General features: G+C 34.7%; 1 protein-coding gene across 6 annotated transcripts in view; it reads left to right on the top strand.

Moving 5' to 3' along the window:
• Positions 1-25,280, top strand: part of CBLB (Cbl proto-oncogene B) — a 212,646-nt gene that overhangs the window by 133,641 nt on the left and 53,725 nt on the right. For all 6 annotated transcript variants that reach the window (XM_028503384.2, XM_036018039.1, XM_036018038.1 and 3 more), the window contains exons 10-11: positions 4,042-4,245; positions 23,798-23,983. In XM_028503384.2, coding sequence (XP_028359185.1) covers positions 4,042-4,245; positions 23,798-23,983 — 390 coding nt within the window. The remainder of the gene's footprint in view (positions 1-4,041; positions 4,246-23,797; positions 23,984-25,280) is intronic.

Genomic DNA, 25,280 nt, shown 5'->3' with positions numbered 1-25,280 from the left:
TATTGAGGTTCAATGCTGATGAGTTATATGCCTGCTAAAGGCATTCTTCATGTATAGTCAGTCAACCATCTAATAGAAACCAGGGCAGAGTACCAAGGTGGCATTTGAGAATTTATGGTTGAACTTAATTTGCATATGATAGTAGTCAGTTTACGGAGAAAGAATAATGGGTGAAATCATATTACAGTAAGTCCATTAAAAAGACACATTCAGTGTGATCTGTGTTTGCAAGTCAAAAAGGTTGTTATTGTAGCTGTTTTTTTAATCTAGTGAGTAATATAAACTCTCAACAAAGATAACACTGACAGAAGATATCTTTTGTGATATATACTCATAAGACTGCTACTCTGACACACATCACTAATTTGTATAGCATTTCAGAGAGGAGAGATGGAATAGAACCTAAATTGGATTTTGTGATAGACTGTTTCCAGTCTTTTTCTTATACCGTCAGGATGCTATTATTGCCTTTTACCTCCTTCCCTTTCCAAACTTAATCCTTTTAGTTACCTTTTGTTAGGAAATATATGTCAGAAACTAAGACCCCTTAACAAAAAAAAATGCAAATTGACCCTGGAGGTTCTGAGAAAAGCATCTGTAGTCAAATAGAGTAGCTCACACATTCTAGGCAGTGCACTCAAAAACAGTACAGCTATAGTGTTTTAGATTGAGTGGACTCAGTTTTAGTTATAATTGTATTGTAACTAGATCTTAAGAGATTTTTGTATTTCTGAGATATACATACTAAAACATTTACAGATGAGTTTATGTAATGTGTAGGGTGTGCTTCAGATAGTCCAGCAATGGAGGTAGCAAGTAAATGTATAGATTTAACAGGATTGGGCATGAATTGATAATGGTTGAAGTTGGGTAAAGGTACATGCAAATTTATTAGTTTGGCTAAAAAGTCTCTTATGTGTTTTCTGTACAATGGCTCTAATAGTGCTTACTTATCTTTACCTTTATTCAAAACAGTTTGGTTAGATTGTATTGTGGCAGCTCACATATGAGCATGTATTTAAAAAATCAAAATAAGTGAATTTTTGTGTAGCCATTTTAATAATTTTTTTTTATTTTAATCATTGTTCAAGTACAGTTTTCTCCCACTTACTCCCATTCCAGCCCACCCGCCCAACCCTCCCTCTTCCCCCCATTACCCCCCACCCCTAGTTTTTGTCCATGTGTCCTCCAAATTTGTTCCTGTAAACCCTACCCATTCCCCCCTGAAATTCCCTCTTCTCACCCCTCAGGTCACTGTCAGTCTGTCCCCTATTTCAGTGTCTTTGGTTATATTTTGCTTGTTTCTTTGTTTTGTTGTTTAGGTTCCTGTTAAAGGTGATATCATGTGGTATTTGTCTTTCACTGCCTGGCTTGTTCTGCTTAGCATAATGCTTTCCAGCTCCATCCATGCTGTTGCAAAGGGTAGGAGCTCCTTCTTTCTTTCTGCTGCATAGAATTCCATTGTGTATATGTACCATAGTTTTCTGATCCATTCATTTACTGATGGGCATCTAGGTTGCTTCCAGCACCTAGCTATTGTAAATTGTGCTGCTATGAACATTGGGATGCATAGGTTCTTTTGAATTGGTGTTTCAGTGTTCTTAGGATATAGTTCCAATAGTGGAATCGCAGGGTCAAAAGGCAGATCCATTTTTAGTTTTCTGAGGAAGTTCCATACTGCTTTCCATAGTGGTTGTACCAGTCTGCAGTCCCACAAATAGTGCACTAGGGACCCCCTTTCTCCACAACCTCTCCAACACTTGTTGTTTATTGCTTTGTTTAGCCATTTTAATATTGAAGATGAAGGAAGATACACAACATTTTTGGCATATTATGCTTTATTATTTCAAGAAAGGTAAAAAGCAACTGAAATACAAAAACAAAAGAAAAGATTTGTGCAGTGTATGGAGAAAGTTCTGTGGCTGATTGATTGTGTCAAAAGTGGTTTGTGAAGTTTCTTGGTACTACTGACATTTTGGCCAAATAATCCTTGCTGTGGGGCTCTCATGAACTGGAAGATGTTTAGCAGCACCCCTGACCTCTGCCCACTGGAAGCCAACAGCACGAAATAGATGGCATACTCAAAATATGCAAATCAATAAGTTAATGGTGAAAATGAAAAATGTGTCCTTTATATTATGGAAAAAATCTAACAGACTTTTTGGCCAACCCAGTATTACACTTTCTGCTTTTGTATGTTTAAAATTTTCTGTAATAGTTGTTTTTTACTTTTAATGTATGAATGATATAGGCCCCAGAGCATTGCTTTCCATCCTTTGTATAGTAAAGACACTGGGAACATCAGCTCTTTCACATCTTGCTCTTACATATTACAACTATCTTTTTGAAATTATGCAGATCAGTAAGAAAATTCCACGAGAGGCACACAATATGGATCCCTTTTGACTTTCACAATAAGGGGATTTCACCCAGATGGCAACATATATTGAATATGCACTTAAGTTTAGTGTTCTTGTTATCAAAAGATAGGAGAAAGACTTAGTTCTGTGTTAGAAAATATCAATTAAGTAGAAGAATTAAGTTTCAATTTTATTATCTGTAAAATATGGACCAAATAATTAAGTTGCCTCCAAGTCCACCACACCTGAACATGTGTGGCAATAAACAGAAAAGGATTTTGTAATAGCATGTCTGTATTTTGTTTCACCACTTTAGTTCAATTATTTTACCATTCCAAGATTCTTGCCCAAATTATTTAACAGTAAATAAATAAGGAATGTTGCAATTTCTTTTCATTAACCAATTCAAACAATTTTCTTTTTCTTTATTTTAACAATATTGGTGGCAATGTGGATGTTCACCTTGTTAATCTGAGTTACATTTGGGAAAAATAATCTGCCTACTAAGGAATCCGCCTCAGAGGGGCTGTTCAGTAACTGTCCCATGAGAGGAGAGGGAGAATGTCATTCGACTGCTGGTCAGAGTACCCCTGCAGGACCAGTAGCCTGCAGTTTCCCATCATTCCAAGGGGGTGGGGCAGTCTTGAGTTAAGTACTGAATGGTTTCTTTAAAGTTGTTACTTCTCTTTGCATCCCTTGTCTCACCTTTAAAATGGTTCTAATTCATTCCATTTCTACCTTTAAATGATCTTATGGTTTTTACTGTTTTTTTAAATTACACACTACTAAAGTCAGGGCATAATGCAGAAACAAAAATGTAGTGGTGGATATCATACACCATCTGTCTTTTGTAAGGCGGCACTACCACTAGGGCAAGAAACAGTCTTGTCCTATTTTCCTGCCAATTATGAATTCTTAGGGCAGTTATATTTGAGAAAGAATTGGAAAACTTTGAATAAAATGTTTAATAATTACTGTAAATAAATTTTTGAGGTAAAAGTATTTGCACAAATCTTTTTGTAGTATGAAAAGAGACGAAGGGTGACACTAACCATCTCACATAGTAGTGTATCCCTCATGGGCTGTGTCAGGACGTCAGGCTATTGGGGCAGATGATGGCTTCTGAATATGGAGTTACTTTATGTTTTCCTACTTTCAAATCAAGATTTTAAAAGACTGAAACAATTAAAATGGCAATATTTAGTCATAGTTCTATGCACAGGAACTTTTCCAGAGTGGATTTTAAAATGGATTGTTACTATTATTTTATTTATAATAAATTGTTTTCAAAATGCTCTTTTTATAAAATGCGTAGTTAGTACCGGCACCTTTTGGTAAACAAGGACATGATTCAATTTCCAGTTTTATGCAGGACTGAAGTTGTGATGCATTAATATTATAAGTGAACATTCAGGAAAATTATGTTAGGCTCCTTTGCTTTGGCCAAACTTTTTCTAAAGGAAATTAAAAAAAAATGAAATTTGATGTACTGGACATTTATCACATGGTTTGGCTTTCTGTTCTACTCTGCTGTCTCTTCAAGACAGGCCTTTTCCCACTGACTAGCCTAAAAACTCTTTTTTGCAACTTCTTTTTAGAGTTATAAAACTTTGGCTCCTCCCAATATTGTTTTATTTGAACAAAGACCAATCAGCACATTTTTTTTTTTGTATTTGTTCAGGAGTCAGATGGCCAGGGCTGCCCCTTCTGTCGCTGTGAAATAAAAGGAACAGAGCCCATAATTGTGGACCCCTTTGATCCAAGAGACGAAGGCTCCAGGTGCTGTAGCATCATTGATCCTTTTGGAATGCCGATGTTGGACTTGGATGATGATGACGACCGAGAGGAGTCCTTGATGATGAATCGGTTGGCAAATGTTCGAAAGGTAAAACTAGAAAACATGGGTTCAATTAGGGTGGCATGTGGACATTAAAAAGAAATGGTGCTGGCACAAATGGGGTATGATGGAGTGTGTTCTGGAAAGATTCAGGCATCAAAAGAAGGAAAGGTAGAAGTGATGTGGACAAAATGATGAATTCATACACTGTGAAGGAACTGTGGACCCAGAGTGCACTCTCACTAGTTTTAGTCTTCAAAGTGGGAGGTGGTGAGAGCTTTCATATGGAAGTATATGTTATCTAAGACTGACAATAGGAGATTTGTGAAGAAAAATTTAAGGAAGAAAGTACTAAAATTGGAAATGATGAAACTGATCAAAAATAGTCTTTGTTGACGTCTAAAAGAAGTATCTGATAAAGTTATTTTCTTCCCAGAAAGCCAGCCTTCTATTTGGCTACTAAGAGGTCACATATGATTTACCTTTGTTCATTTACCATAGTCTATGGTTTGTTTATCAATATTGCCAAGTCAGAAAATTGATTTCGTCAGTTCACCGAGAATGGATGCTACTGCCCAGTTGGAGTTTATGTAACCAAGCTCACAAGAGACTAGTCAATAAATCAGAATGGGAATTGAGTAATTTGCAAACCAAACATACAGTGATCAAGAGAACTGCACTCTAGATATCAAGCTATTCTCTGTACAGTAAGATTGAAATTGTACATGAAATTCAGATTATACTCAGAACCTTTATGCTCTCAATAGCAAAATGACAATGAGAAGTGTGAAAGGGCCTGTGAATACTGTGTGAAGGTGACCCCTTTCCTCCTGACTCATGGCAGGCATGGCTAGTAAGTCATGGCCCTCATCCCCACCAAGCTCAGACTTTGCGTACACAGCCCCATAGAACCTCCACTGCAATTCATCAAGATTTGGCAGGTAACATGAAACCTATTTGCCATCTAGGTGGAGTGATGATAATGTGTAAGAGCATCAGATTGTATTTGACGTATACATTTATCACTCTGGTAGAGAAACACTTGGTGCAGAGAACATACTTGACTATTCAAATATAAATTTAAAATAATTAAAAGGAAATAAAATATAAAAATCTTATTCCTCAGACACATTTGACATATTTTAAATGCTCAATAGCCACTTGTATTGTGGCTACCATATTAAACTCTACAGATACAGAACATTTTTCTATAGGTGTCGAAATACATAATGAAGATACATGTAATAGAAATATCTATTATCCTATTATCCTCTAGATAATTCTATAGGACAGAGATTCATTAGCTCACTCCTGCACTTCAGGTTCTTATTGGAAGATGCTGAGTCTTGGTACAAAAGATCATTCATTTAAATTTAATAACCAAATGGTCTTTGCTTTATCTGGATATATGACTATGATCTAGCACTGGAATCAGCAAATTGTGGTCTTTTTTTGTTTATTTTTCTGTGAGCTAAGAATGCTTTTACATTTTAAATGGTTACATATTTAAATGATTTTGTAAGTACCTACATATTTCATTGATTTTGTGTGTTGGCTTGCAAAGCCTAAAATATTTACTATGTGGCCATTACAAAGAAGACTGGAGTCCCTGGGTCTAAAGCACTATAAGCAAGTAGAGAATGGTATTGAATGCATGGGTAACAGGGAATGAGGGAAAAGTGTTTGAAAAGCATACAACAGTTCAAGTAGTTTAAGTGACTTAGATGATAATTTTTCTAGCTAGCAAAAAGGCATTTCAATATTCTTTACCAAATGGAATTTCTTCTTTCAAGGATTCATGTCAGGGGAGGGGAGTGGGGCATGAAGAATAATTCTTTCAAGAATTTTGTATACTTTACTGCTTGGAGGGAAGCAGTATTTGCCCTGTGTGATTTTGGAAAAAGTTACAGTCTCGAACTGTCTTCCACTGAGTGAAGTAGAAGCTTGAGCTTTGTTCAGCAGTGGCTCTGGCAAGTGGAAGGAATGACTGGTAGCATGAAATGAGCAGAACACTGGAAGGTAACACCAGTGGTTTGCCCTGATCTTGTTGCCGCTTGCAAGGCCGTACATGTTTTGTTCCACCTGGCACACCGGTGAGCTTTCTGTCAAGGGAGCTGAGGGATTTTTACATTAATCTTCTCTCTAGTCTATGGGAAAAGGAGGATGGTGCTTTCAGACGTTATTGTCCAAGAGCCCCACTTCAGTGGTGTATTTGGCAGTCAATAGTACCATTTAATAAAGCTTTCACTGCAGTCAGTGTTACTTCTGTACATTCCTATGGCAGTTAGATATTGGAAAAATGTAAAGAACTTGGAATTATTTGTTCTTAAGTTGAGGAATCATTTCAATGAAATGTCTATATGCACTGATCTGCCTCTAGTCAATTAAACAAATTGTAATATTTTATAATATTTTATAATATTTCACAAATCACTGTCACTTAAATGTCAGTAAAATCTAAATTTTAATGTAGATATAAACATCAGTTCTTTCTGAATAACTAGCAAAAATATTGCTATGACATTTTGTTCCTAGAACACTCAATATGTACTTCTACTTCAGTAGTTATACTAAATTATTAGAGGACTGCCTTCTCTATTAGACTATTAATTCTTAAGCCTAGGGTCAGCTTCTTGCCTACCTTTGTGTTCCTGGCACCTAAACACACTCAGTGTTATCTATTAAGTGAAATAATGAATGCACATGCATGCTTACATAGTCTTTGGGGACAGTGACCCAGTGTTATGCTTCTTTTTGTCTTTGTACCAATCTGAAGACTAAATATATATGTACAGTACATCAAATTATAGCTTTTATTAGTTCTGTCTTGTAGCTGAGTTTATAAACAACTATTGCATGGCCATTTTGACATGATAGCTCTTCTGGAATTTTCCTCCTCTAGGGCTCTGTTTTTTAAAAAAATTGACTTGAGAGAGAGAGGGAGAGAGAGAGAAACATGTTCCACTGTGTTCATTAGTTGACTCTTGTATGTGCCTTGATGGGAACTCAAAACCCACAACCTTGGTGTAATGGGACGACACTCTAACCAACTGAGCTACTTGGCCAGGGTACCTCCTTTATGTTTTTTATATCATTCTTTTTGCCTCATTCATTTAATTTTTTTTATTTTTCACCCTTTTTAATTGTATTTTTTCTTTTGCCATTTAGTCTTCTTATACCCTCCTACCCTACCCCATAATCACCACACTGTTGTCCATGTCCATGAGTCCTTTTTCCTTTTTGCTCAATCCTTCCACATCCTACTTTCCTTCCCTTAGCTGTCTGTCATCCTGTTATACCTGAATCTGTCTCTCTTATGCTTGTTTAGTTTAATTTATTTATTCATTTTAAAATCATTTCATTTTCTCAACTCCAAGAGTGACTATCAGTCCTTGTCCAGCAGAATGATTTCAATTTTTTATCTGCTTTTTAAAATACTCATCTTTCTCTACTTTTATGAACAGGTTGATGACTATATTGTGGAATCTTTCTACCTAGCTTAAGCATATTTTCTTCTTTAAATTAGTAATGCTTCCATCATATCATACATGACTGAGTTTTTTTATATTCCTGTTACCATGGTGACATCCCACAGCTGGAGTTTATAAATAGCGTACTAAACATTAAACTTTATTATTATAAGTAAGATATATAATAATGCTAATTTACAGAAGCAAACAGAACCTGCAAATCTATAATATATACTTGTCACCTTTCTTGATATAGACTATTTTATGATTTTACCTAGATGATGTTTTAGATTTTCCTTAAAACTGTCCCATTGCCTATGTTCTTGATCTGTCAGAATTTCTAGGATGATTGGATCTGATGTGAGCCCTCAGAGGAATTCCAGGGTATGATTGGTAAGATCACATCCTTCTCTCTGACTTCAATGAGATCAGAGCTTAGAAAAGGTGTCTGTTGCTAGTCAGAATTTTGTTTCATTTTGCCAAAGGTGTAAAGAGGCATCTTAATAGTTCCTTAGCATTCATGTTGATAGAATGTATTATTCACCAAGTACATAAAATTACAAGCAAAAAAAATAAAGATTTGCATACAAAATAAGTATGTTGACAGACTGGCCTGGTATATGAACCCAGATTAATTCCTTTAGTCTTAACATTTAAAACAATTTTTTTAAAGAGTACATAAGTTGTAAATGAATTGCCATATAAGAACAAAAACTGGTATGGCAATAGGTCAAGGGAATTTTTTAATATACATTCTTCTGATGTTATTGTCACCAAGTAAAATACATATTACTTTTTAAAAACTTAACATACCATATAATTCTTACTTTTCCTAAAAATTGTAAAAAAAGGGATCCATAGTATTTCTAATCTTAAGGAAAGAGTTTATGTGTACAGATCAGTGTCTTTGAAGTGTTTTTAGAAGAGTGTTGCCTTTTTAATACTACTCAGATTCCAACCACAGGGCTCAAGCCTATTATGGAGCAGTAATGACAAAAATTATAGAAACAGTGAAATATAGAAATAACAATAAATGTTCACAATGTAATTCTTCTCCACTATAGGCAGTCTGCTAAAGGTGTTCATAAATATGTGGGGACATTTTTGATTTTCAGCTGATGGATGGAGGAAACCACTGGCATTTAGTGGGCAGGGCCGGAGATTGGAAATGCCCTGCAACCCAGGGCACTGCCACCAGAGAGAATTATTCTGACCACCTGCCAGTAGTCCTCACTTCTCGCACTGTGCACACATATAAAGTCAGGGATGACAGTAAGCAATCCTGAGTCACAGGTCCATGTTTGCCATTGACTGTATCAGGTTTACTTATGTTCCTAAAGCTCTCTGTGCAAAATAGTAGCATTTTCTTTATAAGTATGTGGTTAACCAAGCAAAACACTGCCTTATGCTATATAATATAGGGGACCTTGAGGATACTGTTATGTATTTTGCAAAAATGGCTTGAATATGTAGTAGTTTAGTAGAAGCCAGCACTTGAAATCTCATAGTTGGTTGGCCATCTGTGGTGGACTGCAAGCCCCTGGAGAGCAGAGGCCGCGCCTTGCTCTTTTCATTGTCAGAGGCTTGCACAGTGTGATGCATCCTATGCCACTGAGAAAGTTTTTTTTGGTTTTTTTTTTTTATGAACAGTGGTGACGCTCTTCCTAACTGTACTTCCTTAAAGCTATGATCCCTAGTATCCATCATCCTGGGTTCATGTTCTAGTTTTGCTGGTTAATTTCTGTGTGCCTTGCATTGGTTATTCAACCCCCTGTGCCTCAGTGACCTTGTCTGTGAAACCCTGCTTCTCAGGGCTGAGATTTAATGAGTTTATGTATGTAAAGCATTGGAACAGTGCTGGTACATAGTGATTGTTGTTATTAACATTCATTTTTTATATAGTTTTACTTAAGACCCCTGAAATATTGCTGTACTTCTGAGAATTAAATATCAGTAGTTTTGAGATGTTTATGGACATTTCTTTTTCTTTAAAGTACTGTTACCTGTCACTCTTTAACAAGAATTAGACACCAAAACTATATTAGCTTGGCAAGCAATTGGCTGTGTTTTCTAATGTATCGATATCTATTCATAGTTACGACTTCATTGCATAGCCTCATTAAAGTAATGTACTCAAAAGCCATCTTTTATATTTAAAAGTCAGAGAAAATGCTCATTTAAATGAGCACACACATCTTATTTTCTGCATATGTAAATTGAAATGGTTAAGTGTCCTCTAAAGTAATAACTAAATAGTACTTGCTTATTCTAAACCAGCTGTACTTGATATTTTGGAACAATAGGGATTTCACATGAGAGCATTTTTCAGGAACTGAAGTTTATTCCTTTAATTCTCAAAATTTTCTTGTTTTTCAGCCATTTTATGTAAGTATTTCTGAATTATATGTCACTCTTACCTGACTTTTCAAAATTGGTTATGCAGCTGAGTGAATCAAAGGGCATAAGAAGCCACTACAATCAACATGACATTCTTCTTGAAGCTTACATTTTGCTACAAGATTTAAGGGGAGGTTGTATGAAGAGAGAGGAACAACTGATTTAAATTAAAATCACATATATTTGGATCAGGATGCAAAATTCATAGAAATGGTTAAAGTAAAATATGAAGCTTCAAAGAATTATTAGTGTTATGGAGACTAGTAACTAACCTGGAGATTATGTCCTTCTCATAAAAGGTCCTTCAAGGAGAAGCAGCATAGCTCTGTGTAGCTGAGTGTTCTGACACATTAACAGAGCTGTGCCCTTGGGGTTATTCCACTTGTGAGACTGTTGGCAACTTATTTAAAGTAGACACTTGGCAATCTTATTGACCCCTTCTCCGTCAAACCTCAAGGAAAAGTCAGCTCTTAATCCAGTTGATATTTCTCCAAGTGTATTTCAGTTTTCCTGTTCATTGCTTCTAATTTGTGGGATCTAAAAAAATGTAGAAGTTAACTAGTGCAACATGAACGATAATTTACAATAGTAAGCCTCATTTGACACACAAACACATATCCATGTTCTTCATAAATGTAGAAAGATGCCTATGTTTCCTTCCTACAGGGAGAAGTGCAGCAGAATTCTCCTCTCCCCCAACTTAGAGGACCTTCTGTTGCTGGTGGTTCTTTTGCTTTGTTTTGTTCTGTGTTGTTTTTATACTTTAAGAATTTCAGAACACTTTTAGAGCTTTTAGAGCAGGAAAATTATGGGAACATACAGAGATTTCTTATCCATCTCCTGTCCCAATGCATACAGAGCCTGCCCCATTATCAATACCCCCCACCAAAGCAGTGCATTTGTTGTAATTGATGAACTTATTTTGGCACCTCATTAATGTCCAAAGTTCATAGTTTACATTAGGGTTCACTTTTGGTAGTGTTCATTCTCTGAGTTTGGACAAATGTTTAGTGATAAATATACATTGTAGTATCATGTGGGATATTTTCACTGCTCTAAAAATCTGTGTTCTGCCTGTTCATCTTCCTCACCCCAGTCCCAGCAAACCTCGGTCTTATTAATGTCTCCCTAGTTTTCCAGAATGTCATATAGTTGGAATTGTACAGTATGTAGCTTTCTCAGATTGGCTTCTTTTACTGAGGAATATGCATTTAAGATTCCTGTATGTATTTTCATGGCTTAATGTGAGTCATTTCATTTTAGTGTTAAATAGTATCCCATTGCTTGGATGTAGAACATTTTATTTATCCACTTATTACTGAAGGACATCTTGGTTGCTACCAAATTTTGGCAACTAGGAATAAAGCACTGATAAACCTGTGTGCAGGATTTTTGTGTGGACCTAAGTTTTAAACCTCTTTGGGTAAATACAAAAGAGTATTATGTGGTAAGAGTATGTTTAGTTTGTAAGAAACCACCAGCTGTCTACTAAAGTATCTGTACTATAATGCATTTCCACTACAAGTGAGTAAGTGTTTCTGTTTCTCCACATCTTTGTCAGTATTTGGATTTTGGCCAAAAAGGTGAACTGTGATATCACATTGTTTCAATTTATATTTCCCTTTTGGCATATGATCAGCAGCATCCTTTCATATTTTTATTTGCCATCTCTTTATTGTCAATGAGGTTTCTATTAAGGTCTTTGTCCCATTTTCAATTAATTTTTAGTTTTCTTCTTGTTGAGTTTTAAGAGTTTTTTGTATATTTTGGATAAAAGTCCTTTATCAGATGTGTCTTTTCTAATTTTTTTTCTAATATGTGGCTTGTCTCTTTTATTCTCTTGATAGTGTCTTTTGAGAGCGTATGTTTTTAAAACAATTTTTAAAGATTTTATTTATTTTTCTTCCTCCCTCATGGGAGGGAGGAAGAAAGAGAGGGAGAGAAACATCAATGTGTGTTTGCCTCTCGAGTATCCCCTACTGGGGAACTGGCCACAACCCAGGCATGTGCCCTGGCTGGGAATGGAACTGGCAACCCTTTGATTTGCAGGCCAGCACTCAACCCACTGAGACACAACAGCCAGGGCCCAAACAGTCTTGATTACTGTAGATTTGTGGTAAGTCTTGAAGTCAGGTAGTGTCAGTCCTTCAGTTTTGTTCTCCTTCAATATCCTGTTGGCTACTCTGGGTCTTTTGTCTCTAGAAACTTTAGAATCAGTTTGACAATATCCACAAAATTACTTACTGGGATTTTGACTGGGATTGCAGTGAATCTATAGATCAAGTTGGGAGAACTTTTCTTTTTCACTTCGAGGTTCTCCCTAAATTCTTATAAATTGAGGCTTCTGGAAATATGACTAGATAAGAAGGAATGACTGTATTCTCATATTGCAGTCCTCATATGAGCTTTTGTTTGTTATCTCAAATGGAACAATGGTACAGGTACTCCAGAATATATGAACATAAATCATTTATACTTATCCTATAAAATTCATTACATGTGGATCTGTGTGTGTGTGTGTGTGTGTGTGTGTGTGTAAATGTTCCTGTAGTGGATACCTTCTAAATAATATTCTGTGTAGGCTATTTTTAAAGATTTTAGGTCTGTTATGTTCACAACTTAATATAGGAAAAGAAGAACAAAGATAATAGAAAAAATACACTTAGAATATTACATTTTTTGATAAAATTCCTTAATTTTCATGCATTTATAGAGCAATGTTGACCCTCTAACAGCCCTTCTCATCATTCTTATAATGTGCATCTCTCTCTTGCTCATATATGAGAATTCATTAAGTGAAACTCTTGTTGGAAATATTATAATATTGACTTTGGTTATCTCCAGGATTGTCAGAAATCTCATCTTATTACTAATTGGAGAGTTTCCTCTTGTCCTGTTTTCATTAATAGCCTTGCTGGTTTGAGGTTTCTTACCAAATGTTTTCCCATTTCCATAATAAAGGATCTTATTAAAGCTTTTATAAAATCAGTCCTTAAAAGGTATGGATAAATGAACAGTGACTAAACTAGAATGAATCCCTGATTATTATTGGTAATTGCTGAGTATGCCAAGACAGGCTTTTGACTACTTTACTTTTTGGACCTTTTCTTTCAGAATTTTCTGTTAAAATTACAAATTTGGATCCCTCTATTCATCTTGGTAGTCATTAGTGTCCTATTCTAAATGTGAAATAATTATGTAAATTTTTCAGAGAAATGAAGAATAGTATTTATGCATTTCAGGAAGCAAAGGCCTGGGGATACTTGGTATGTAGACAGAAAGGAATCAAATGTTGTCTTTAAAATGTCTAGAGCACCAGGATTCCAATTTGTTAAAGACATATTCATCAGCTACCAGTACCAAAGAACTTATGAGAAATTATTAGAAAAGTGTGCTGGTGTGCTGATAATACAGGTGTCTGGCTTTTGCATTTTGATAGGATTTGAAATGAAAAAAAGACAATTTAAAGTTCTGAAAGCAAGTATAATACTGGAGAAAAGTGAATATTACCTAAAATCAGGGTAAAGGAATAGAATTATACAAATCAGCTATTCTGTGACTTGAAAGCAAGGTTCCATTCTTTGCAACTCTTGCAGTTACCTTTACATATAAATGAATTTTAATATTGTACAATAAATTATGTCCACATCCTATTTCCTATATTTTAATAGTTAATTTTTGTATAGCTTTTTATTTTGTTATCCTAACTTAATAAAGTAGATAGATAGAAATGAAAGAATAACAAAGAAAGGAATTCATTTAAGGCAGTGGCAAAAAGGACTGGATCCTTTTAAGAATCCCTTGATTAAAGACTGTTTATTATAATAATTAAATTTTACATATTCATTAGCAGATTGAAACCAGAAGAACAGAAGTAAAAACTCTACCATAAAATAATTAGAAAATAAATTAAACTGAGGAAAACATATTTATGGCAATTAGAGAGAGGTTCACTATCCTAATATATAAAGAGCTCATTCAATGTCAGTGAGAGGTAAATAAAATAATATGATAGATAGTGGGAAAAAACATAAAATGCTAGTAAACAAGAGAGGAAATACATGTGGCAAATAAAAATTGTAATGTTTTCTAATTATTTGTTAAATTCAAATTTAACCATCACTGTGGGCCATTAAAATATCAGCCAAGTATCAAGTAAACAAATTTAAAACTAAATGTACCCTATATGCTTCTGAGGATTGTGCAGTAGTAATAATCACTGGTAAATAAATTGGCTTTACTGTCAGAATATCAAAAGGGTCCTATGAATATTCCTATCGTTTATCTAGTTATGAGTTTATTTTCCTATGCTCAAAATTTTCTAGGATTTTATCTTTTAAAAAAATGAAATGTATATGATCAAAAATTTCTTTATGTTATCACTTTGTAATTAAGAAAAATTGAAAACAGCATTAGTGTTCATAGCAATGGTATAGTTATGTAAATATTTATATATTCATATAATTCACCCTTTAAAGTTATATTTATGAAGAATGTTCAGTTTCTGTTGGTATAATGTTAACCAATGTACAGTAGAATTAAAAACATACATGTGATTAGGAACCATCACCAATGGGGTGTACATGTTTTCAAAACATTTATATATTTTTCTGTAATTCCAAAATTTTATGCAGTGAAATTATATTCTTAATAATGAGGAGCAAAAAATGAAATGGAAACATAATTGAAAAGATAGGAGTGCCCAAATCAGTAAAACATATTTATTATGGTAAAAAGTTTGACAACATACATCCCCCTAAACTCATGAATCTACTCTTACCCTTAAACTACTCCTACTATTAGTTGTTATTTTTATATTTAAGACAGCCATTAGATTAGTAGGCAAAAATAAAAATATTAAATTCAATTCTAGACTTTTGTGGTGATGGCCAGTGTTAATAGCAAATAACCAGCATTTCTGTTTGACTTTTGAATGTATTATAAGAATTTAGCCTAGAAATATCTGTTTAGGTATTTGACTTTTATCACTATTGCTTTGTTTATGCTTGATAGTGAAAAAACTTGTGGAGGACAAAAAAAAGAAGGAGGGTGAGAACATTTTGTTTAAAGATAACTTTAATAGAGTTCTGATAGTGAGAATGAGCAAGCTTTGACTAGAGATTAATAGATCGTACATGCCACTCCTATTGAGAGTCAATTTCAAGGTAGTCAATATTCCTAACTATATCATCCAAATAAAAATTAAATGTTTTATAGAAGCTTTTATTTTATCATACTTTATTTAATTTTATTAACCCATAAAGCCTCCAGAAAATGGATTAACCTTATCTGTAATCTATAGGGAACAATAGCAACGGGTGGTGATTTGTATAGGACTACATAGCATTTTAAAGTTCTGGCCAAAAATAGTAAATATGTGTATGTGAATTAATCATGTGGTTTTCTCTAAAAAAAGAAAAACCTAAATCTTTATAATCAGTTGGCCTGAAAACTTTATTTTGACAGCCACACTTGAAATTCACATTCTAATCAAGTAAATCTCTATTAACAAAATACCTGTTATTACTCAAGACTTAAATGCTTTCTTACTCTTCTATTCAAGATATTTTATGTACATGTCTTAAATATGTATTTTTATACAGAATAGAAGTGGCAGTGATTATGTGGGTTACTGGACAAATCAGTAAGTGGTGATTAAATTAGCACAGTTCAGCCTTAGAATGTAAGCCTGAGGATTGGTTCCAGTATTGTTTGTTGGTGTTTTCACCAAACAAACTCCCTATATGAACAACTCCCTATATGACGTGCCAGAAGTAGAGAAAAGTAAATGACCCAAGTGACTTTGGGATGAATATTGGATCTATGGAAGAAGGCAGAGTGAAGGGCTGAGGGGAGTGTCTATTGAATCCATGTAGAAATAGTATAAATCAGTAGACTAAAGATGACTGGACATACCCCTTCATCACATCTTGGCTTTAGAGACATTTGTTGTACCCAGTGACACCCTATAACAGGGAAATTCTGATAGTCTAGAAGTTAAAGTCCTTTAAAAGACCATTAAATATTCAAATATTAGATAAAGACAGAGGTGTAGTTTAAAGAAGAAATAACTTGGATCTATATTAAATCAGTCTATTTTGTTTTTATTTCTTTTCAGAAGGGAAAAATGGCTAAATGTTTCTCCTCTTCTATAAGTTGAACTGATAAGTTTTTTTATTTATCTTTATTATATTTCTTCCATTATCATGTAGTCCCCTTATAGCCCCCTACCCCGCAGCAATCACCACACTATTGTCCATGTCCACGAGTCCTTTTTCCTTTGTCTCAATCCCTCTGCCACCTAACCTCCCCATCCCAGCTGTCATCCTGCTCTCTATCTGTGAGTCCATCCCCATTTTCCTTGTTCAGTTTGTTCCACATATGAGTGAAATCATATGGTATTCATCTTTCTCTTACTGGTATATTTCACTTAGCATAATTTTCTCCAGGTCCATTCATATGGGATTGCAAAGGGTAAAATTTTCTCCTTTCTTATGGCCAAGTAGTATTCCATTGTGTAAATGTCCCATAGCTGTTTTATCCACTCATCTACTGATGGGCACTTGGACTGCTTCCATATCTTGGTGATTGAAAATAATGCTGTGATGAGCATAGTAGTGCTTATGTTCTTTCAGATTAGCGTTTTGGGTTTCTTTGGGCATATTCCCAGAAGTAGGACAGCTAGGTCACAAGGCAGATCCATTTTTAATTTCTTGAGGAGTGTCCACACTGCTTTCCACAGTGGATGCACCAGTTTGCATTCCCACAAACAATGCACAGGGGTTCCCCTTTCTCCACATCCCCACCAGCACTTTGCTGATTTATTGATGATAACCATTCTGACTGGTGTGAAATGATATCTCATTGTGGTTTTAATTTGCATTTCTCTGTTGATCAGTGATGTTGAGCATTTTTTCATATGTCTTGTTGGCCATCTGTATGTACTCTTTGGAGAAGTGTCTATTTAGGTCTTTTGCCCATTCTTTAATTGGGTTGTTTGGTTTTTTGGTGTTGAGTTTTGTAAGTACTATATAAATTTTGGATACTAACCCCTTGCCAGATGCATCAGCAAATATGTTCTCCCATTCTGTGGGTTGTCTTTTTATTTTGATGATGATTTCCTTTGCTGTGCAGAAATGTTTTAGTTTGATGTAGTCCCACTTGTTTATTTTTTTCTTTTGTTTCCCTTGCCTGGGGAGATATATCCAATAAAATATTGCTACAAGCAGTGTCCAAGATTTTGTTGCCTATGTTTTCTTCTAAGATTTTTATGGTTTGGGGTCTAATATCTAAGTCTTTGATCCACTTTTGAATTTATTCTTATGTGTGGTATAAGAAGATGGTTTGGTTTTATTTTTCTGTACGTATCTCTCTGATTTTCCCAACACCAGTTTTGAATAACTACCTTTAACCCATTGTATGTGCTTGCTTCCTCTGTTGAATATTAATTGACTATAAAGCTGTGAGTTTATTCCTAGACTCTCTATTCTGTTTCATTAATCTATGTGTCTGTTTTTATGCCAGTACCATGCTGATTTGATTACTGTGCCTTTATAGTATAGTTTGCTATTAGGTAGTATGATTCCTCCAACTTTATACTTTCTCAGGATCACTGTTGCTATGTGGGGACTTTTGTGGTTCCATATAAATTTTTGAAATATTTGTTCTAGCTCTATGAATAATGTCTTTGGAATCTTGATAGGAATTGCATTGACTCTATAGATTGCTTTGGGTAGTATGGACATTTTAATTAATTCTTCCTATCCATGAACACAGTTTGTGCTTCAACTTATTTTTATCTTCTTCATTCTTCAGTGTCTTACAGTTTTCCAAGTACAGGTCTTTTACATACTTGTCTAGGTTTATTATCAGGTATTTTATTCTTTCTGTAGAAATTGTGAATAGGATTGTTTTCTTAATTTCCTTTTCTGTTAGTTTGTTATTGGCATACAAAAGAGCAACTGATTTCTAGATACAGAAAATTAGTATAAATTTGTATCCTGCTACTTTGCTGAATTTATTTATCAGTTCTAGTAGTTTCTTGGTGGAATCTCTATGTACAGTATCATGTCATCTGCAAATAATGACAGTCTTACTTCTTTCTTAACAATGTGGATGCCTTTTATATTTTCTCCTTGTATGATTGCTATGGCTAGAACTTCCAGTACTATGTTAAATAGGAGAGGTGAAAGCAGACATCCCTGCCTTGCTCCCAATCCTAAGGGGAACACGTGTAGTTTTTGCACATTGAGTATGATGCTGGCAGTGGGTTTGTCATATATGGCCTTTTTTGTGTTTAGGTATGTTCCCTCTATTCCCACTTTGCTAATAGTTTTTATCATAAATGGATGCTGGATTTTATCAAATTTTTTTCTGCATCTATTGATCTGATCATGTGGTTTTCAACCTTCATTTTCTTAAATGTGGTGAATCACATATATTGATTTACAAATGTTGTACAACTTGCATTCCCAGAATAAATCCCACTTGATCATGGTGTATTATCTCTTTGATGCATCACTGTATTCTGTTTGCTAATATTCTGTTGAGGATTTTAGTGTCTATGCTCATCAGGGATATTGGCTATGATTCTCTTTCTTTGTAGTATCTTTATCTGGTTTTTGAATTGGGATAATGCTGGCCCATTAAACGAGTTTGGGAGCCTTCTCTCCTCTTGAATTTTAAGAACTAGTTTAAGAAGAGGTGTTAGTTCTTCTCAGAATGTTTGGTAAAATTCACCAGTGAAGCTATCCAGTTCAGGGCTTTTGTTGGGAGCCTTTTGATAACAGCTTCAATTTCACTAGATCTAATCTGTCCATTCAGATTATCTGATTCTTCCTGATTTAGTTTTGGAAGAATGTATGTTTCTAGGAATTTATGCATTTTGTCCAGGTTGTTGCCATATAGTTATTCATAATATTTCCTCCTTAAAAAAGATTTCATTTATTTATTTTTAGAGAGAGGAGGGAGGGAGAAAGAGAGGGAGAGAAACATCAATTTGTGGTTGCTTGTCATGTGCTTCCCCAACTGGGGACCTGGCCTGAAACCCAGTCATGTGCCCTGACTAAGAATTGAACCGGGGACCATTTGGTTCTAAAGCTACACTCAATCCACTGAGCCGTACCAGCCAGGGCAGTTATTCATAATATTTTCTTACAATCCTTTGTATTTCTTTAGTGTCAGTTGTTATTTTTCCTCTTTCACTTGATTTTATTTATTTGGGTCCTCTCTCTTTTCTTGATGAGTCTGGTTAAAGGTTTGTCAGTCTTTTTCAAATTTTTAAATAACTAGCTCTTGGATTCATTGATTTTTTTGTATCTTTTTTAGACTCTACATTTCACTTACTCCTGTTCTGATCTTTATTATTTCCTTCCTTCTACTCACTTTGGGCTTTGTTCATTGTTTTATTTCAAGTTCCTTTAAGTGTAAAGTTAGATCGTTCATTTGAGTTTTTTCTTGTTTTTGAAATAGGCCTATAATGCTATGAATTTCCCTCTTAGGGTTGCTTTCCCCATGTCTCACAGATTTTGGATTGTTGTGTCCTCATTTTCATTTGTTTCAAGGTATCTTTTGATTTTTTTCCTTGATCTCGTTAATTAATAAATTTGATGTCATTAATTTTTAAGTCACATCTAGAAATTTAGTTATAAGCTAAAGTGTGAAACATTGCATTGGGCTTTTTTCCTCCTTAGATTTTCAAGTAGGAAGGAAATAAAAATGCTAATTATTCAAATAAATTAAAAATGACCTTTATATGACCATTTAATAAAAAATGTTTACAAATGTTCATAGTTAGCATTGAATATAACCAGCAATAAAATTTAATGCAACTATTCAGTGTTCTAATTGCAGAATTGTTCATAGAGATAGCAAAATGTTGGACCAAACAAAACTAACATGTTATCATCTATAGGGCATTGTTAAATCATCTATACTTATATGGGAACTTTATTATAATTTAAGAGAACTTGGAAAATAAATAAGTTATGGTGAATTTAATCTACATTATTAATAAAGATAAAATGTTTTTGTTCCTTTATATACAAATATATCCTCCATAAAATTCTACCTAAGCCAACTTATAGATAGTATAATGCTTCAAAATGAATTACTTCTTCAGAAGAACAGTCTATAATCACCTTGAGAATACAGTTTGAATTGTGCTAAACAAGGGCTGCTTCCAATTATATTCACAAAACTGTGAGACAGTGCGCTTGTTGGGAAATATCTAGAAATTCAAGGTTATTGCTGCATCACACACATCACTTTGGATATCTGTCTTGATGACTTTCACTGTACCCTTTCAAAGTCTGATAATTCACCCATTTCAAATAAAATCCACCCCATTATTTATATGTACTAGGAATTTGGTAACTGCTTAAATACTATTAATTAAAGTAGAAGTCAAGTTCTGATGGCAGTGGGCTGTTGGCTCTGTCAGAGGTCCCCTTCCTGTTACAGGTAATGAGGGAAGCAGGAAGATAGTTGTGGAATAAAAGTGCTTGGAGAATAGGTCTTGTTCAGCAGTCCTTGCAGTGTGTGCACCTAGAACCAAAAAAGTTCTATGCAAGTACCTAAATTAATGAAGTGCTATAGTGTGTGTGTGTGTGTGTGTGTGTGTGTGTGTGTGTGTATTTTGCTTGGGGTAGAAATAAACTACTTGGGGTAGAAATTATGTGAATAGCTTTACTTCTTGAGTCTTTTTTTAAGAATAATAAGTAGATTAACAAAGTATTTTTATCAGTTAAATTTTGCTAGCTCTCAGGGAATATAATTTACCCTGAAGAGAATGGTGGAGAATTAGATGCCCTGTGACATTTCCTGATTTGAATTGCTGGGATACTGTGGTGCAAACCTATAGCTTTACATCAGGAATTCTTTTTCTTTTCGCAATGATCATTTTTTGATAGATTTCATTCCATAAGGTTAAAATCATGACCATGTAAGGAAGGCCCCACAACTTTATGGGGGGGGGGATTGCCATTTTGTTAAGAGTCACTAATTGCATTAAAATCAGTTTATTATTATAGAGTTTCTACTTTTTCTCTTTCAACTTAGTAACAACTGAAAATATTTTGTCTTACCACAGGTAAGAGATATAAAAAACATTATGAAATTACTACAAAGAAAAAGTTCTTAAAATTGTCAGAAAGTTATATCTGAATATACTGACCTATTTTAAATTAGTTGATCATTTGAGAGACAAACACCTGAAAGTTTAGCAATGTCATGACAATATTTCAGCATATCTGAGGTATGGTCTAGAAGCTTCTGTTTAGCCACTTAAATTTATTTCAGAAAGGACTCGTGGACAACAATGTAGTGATTGTGTGTGTTTGTGTGGGGAGTATAAAGGGGATAAATGGTAATGGAAAAATACAATTTAAAAAAACTTTTACAAGGGGAGCATAACTCCCTACTCTTTAGGTGTGGGCTGTGCATAAAGACTTCCTTGCAAAGAGTACAGTAGGGAAAGGGGAAAAAAAGGTAACTTTACAATTTATAGTGAAGAAAAGAAACCTCGACAGTTACTATATAGCCAGGTAATCAAGGTCAACATCAACAGTGAATCATATTGATAGTTTGGACCCATGACATGAAGTGGTTAAAATGTTACTTTACCTCTGTCATCTTCCTTCTAAAAACCAACAACCCCTGTCTAAACATGAGGAAAAAATCAGATGAAATCCAACGTCAGTCAGTTAGAAAAAAATGTTTAAATGTAACTGAGTGTCAGTGGGAACACATATCTGTTGTCCCATCTCAGTTAGATAAAGACAGAGTGGCTAAATCTTTCTCTCCATCGCTAGAGTTGGAATTCCATTCTCAGTTGTTGACATTGACTACTCTTATAAAGATGAGAAATGGCTTGAAAACAAACTTAAAACTCTTCAGAAGTACTAATGCTGGGAAACAGAAGAATACCCAATCATGCTAGATTGATAAAGTGGGTGTAAAAATTATGCCTCAATCTCCTAAAAGCTAGTAACGGCCTAGAAAAGGAAACTGCCTAATATTTCAGAATAGAATGTTAAGGAAGTAGAAAGGCTACTTGATTAATTAGTATGTCTTTTATACCAAGAAGCAATCAGGTTAGTTCACAATTTAAAAAAATACAAAACCTTATAAAGTGGAAGCATTATAGACAAGGTCTGTCCAGAAGGTATCCAGCCATGTAATAAAGTAGAGACATTTATTGAGGAAGATACAAGATATAAAAATCATTGTATACAGGACAATGATACCTCAGTCCTCTTCAAAGTAGGTACCTTAGGACTTCACACAATTCTCGCAGTCTCCATTAGCTAGCTGCCCTGTCATACTCTCCTGAATCTCATTGATGGTCTGAAATCTCTTCCCTTTTAAGCTGATTTTAGTTTTGTAAAAAGGTGGAGTTGCAGGGCACCAAATCTGGGCTATAGTGGGGCTGAGTCACCTGGGTGATTTGATGTTTTGCCAAAAACTGCACAAGATGTGATACATGAATGGGTGCATTGTCGTAACGAGGCTGCCAATCACCCGTTGCCCCCAGCTGCAGCCTTCTAAATCATCCAAATAGAAATAATCTCCACAGAAAAATGTTCAAGATTAATGCAAAATTTGATGCAGATTCATTGCTCTGTTTACTCAGTAATTTTGAAAAAGACAGCCACACAGTGCACATGTACCCTCAGCAGTGTCTACTGCCCCCAGTGACTAGTACCATGAAGTTGTCATTGTTCACACATGTGCGTTTCAGTCTCCTTGGCTGCCAGGTTACCTCAGTGTCACGCAGACCATCTTGTTATATGAACAATGGCTAGACGTTTTTCGGACAGACCATATAATACGTAGAAGTAGAAGTACCGTATTTTTGCCATGTATAATGCACACTTTTGCCCAAATTTTTGAGGGAAGAATAAGGATGCATTTATACATAGGTATAATGATTATATCCCATGGGTATAATAATGAGTTTAATGATCCCGTGTGTAATGCACATGAAAACATGGGTGTGCAGCGTACATGAGAGTGCATTATACATGACAAAATACAATATTTGTTATTGGCTTTTTGATACTATCTACCAGGCAAAGTGGGAAACTTGAAGTAGCATAGAAATATATCAGTTTTTTAGCAGAAGCACAGACATTTCTAGATTTAGTTCATTGATTTAAAGTAAAAACCATTTAACAGAGAATTGTTTTTCTACATGAAGTTTTGGGAAGAAAGTATTCGGGCTCAAACCAGTTTACTCTAAATAAACATTTTTTTAACCTTACCTGATTTAATTGGTTTGTAGAAAACTAGACTGTACACTGGATGCACACAAATTTTATATGGAGCAAAATGGTTTCTTCTAGACTGTGCTATAAATCAAAGAGGGAAGAACAGGTAACCAAGAACAATGTGTATTGCTGCACTGAGTGTTTTTGGTTTCCTGATGAACTAAGTGAAGACAGGTTTCTGGAACAGTGTCTCCACTCGGTGGTTTTTACACTACACTTTTGCTGTTCTTTTCTCTTAGGCCCTTTCTGCAGTATGTAGGAGAAAATTATCCATTTATTTTTTACATAATACTACCTTTCAGGGACAATGTGAGCTCTTCCCATTTATTAGTCGGATTTAACTAAGTAAGTTTATTTCAACAGATGCTCAATGGCAGACACCTTCTCAAAACCAAATGTCTTCCTTATGAAAGGCATTCACTTAAAACATTTTTTAAAAAGCATCTTTATCTTTTTTTATTCTAGTGCACTGACAGACAGAATTCACCAGTCACCTCACCAGGGTCATCTCCCCTTGCACAGAGAAGAAAGCCACAAGCAGACCCTCTCCAGATCCCACACCTAAGCCTGCCTCCCGTGCCTCCTCGCCTGGATCTGATTCAGAAAGGCATAGTTCGGTCTCCGTGTGGCAGCCCCACTGGGTCACCAAAGGTGAATTGACTTACTAGAAACAGATAGTGATTTTATATGACAGCATTGATTGCTCAGGTTCTTTTAAATTTCACTTGTCAAATTTCTTGTGCTCTTAATAGTTACTGAGCAACTTTGATGGCTTTCTCATTCTGTTTATGGTGAGCCCCCTGTTATATTCCTTGCTTCTTTTTATAAAAGTTCCATAATTTCAAAGACAGCACATGTCTGTAATGGCCCCCAATTTGCTAAAATAAATAGTAGAATAAGTACAGTTATTCTGTAAAATGGATTTAAAAGGTCATTATATGTATTAAAGTACATTTATGAGATGATGTTTTACAGTCATTTTTATAGTGTCATGACAAGAAAAATGTGAGAGGAGTATATTTGCATAAGGGCTTAAGGTGTAATAAATTATCACCCATGTTTCAAGATGACTCAGAAGAGGGAATTATATGTACTTTTTATACCTAAAGTAATGAATTATAAAGAATTATAATATTTGCAGAGTAATTACATTACTGTTTATTATTAAAGACATAATTCTAACTCAGTAAATCTAAGCCCACAGTTTTAGTTCTGTGTGGATTTTTTTTTCAAATTTGATAAGGGCATATTTTGCTTTATTAAATACAAGATTTAAAAATTCCATTTGGCAATATGCTTTACAGTCTAAAATTACTTAGAAGTGCAATATTTTATTAGTATTTGTTTCTACATTACAGTTAACTTGGTTTTAGGATCATAATAAGACTTCTTAGGGTGTTATTTAGGCAGAGTTATGTAAACACAACACATTCCTTTTCTCTCTAATATCAAAAGTACAAATCATTCATCGGGTGAACCAAGTATATAAAAGTAAAAGCTATGCAAGTTACATAGATTCAACTCAAAAGCTATGCAAGTTACATAGATTCAACTCAAGAGCTTCGTATTTCCATAAAAGAATCACCGATTTGTTGTTTTCTTTTTTTTTTCCATTACAAGGGTCCCTAAAATTGAAGTGAGGTCTATAAACAATGCTATTCTGTTATTTGTGACTTTTCAGGATTCTGGCAGTAACTGATAAAACAAAGAATCAGAACAGATTTGGCCCTTATCATTTGTTTTATATTGCAGTGGTTTTGCCACAAAAGTGGCAAAACCAAAAGTCTTTCAGAGATTACAAATAAAGTTGCTTTTAAAAAAGTAAAAGGACAACTTTTTTTCTTCTGTCTCTCCTAATTCATAGAAATGTGTGAATAATGAATGACTCACTATTTTAATGTAAACCATTAAAAATCGTCATGTAATTTTGGCATTCTGCTATTTCTTG

Source organism: Phyllostomus discolor, chromosome 2 (genome assembly GCF_004126475.2).
Source record: "Phyllostomus discolor isolate MPI-MPIP mPhyDis1 chromosome 2, mPhyDis1.pri.v3, whole genome shotgun sequence".
NCBI lineage: Eukaryota > Metazoa > Chordata > Mammalia > Chiroptera > Phyllostomidae > Phyllostomus > Phyllostomus discolor.
The sequence above is the reverse complement of the archived record's forward strand: the minus strand, read 5'-3'. Positions and strand labels throughout refer to the sequence as shown.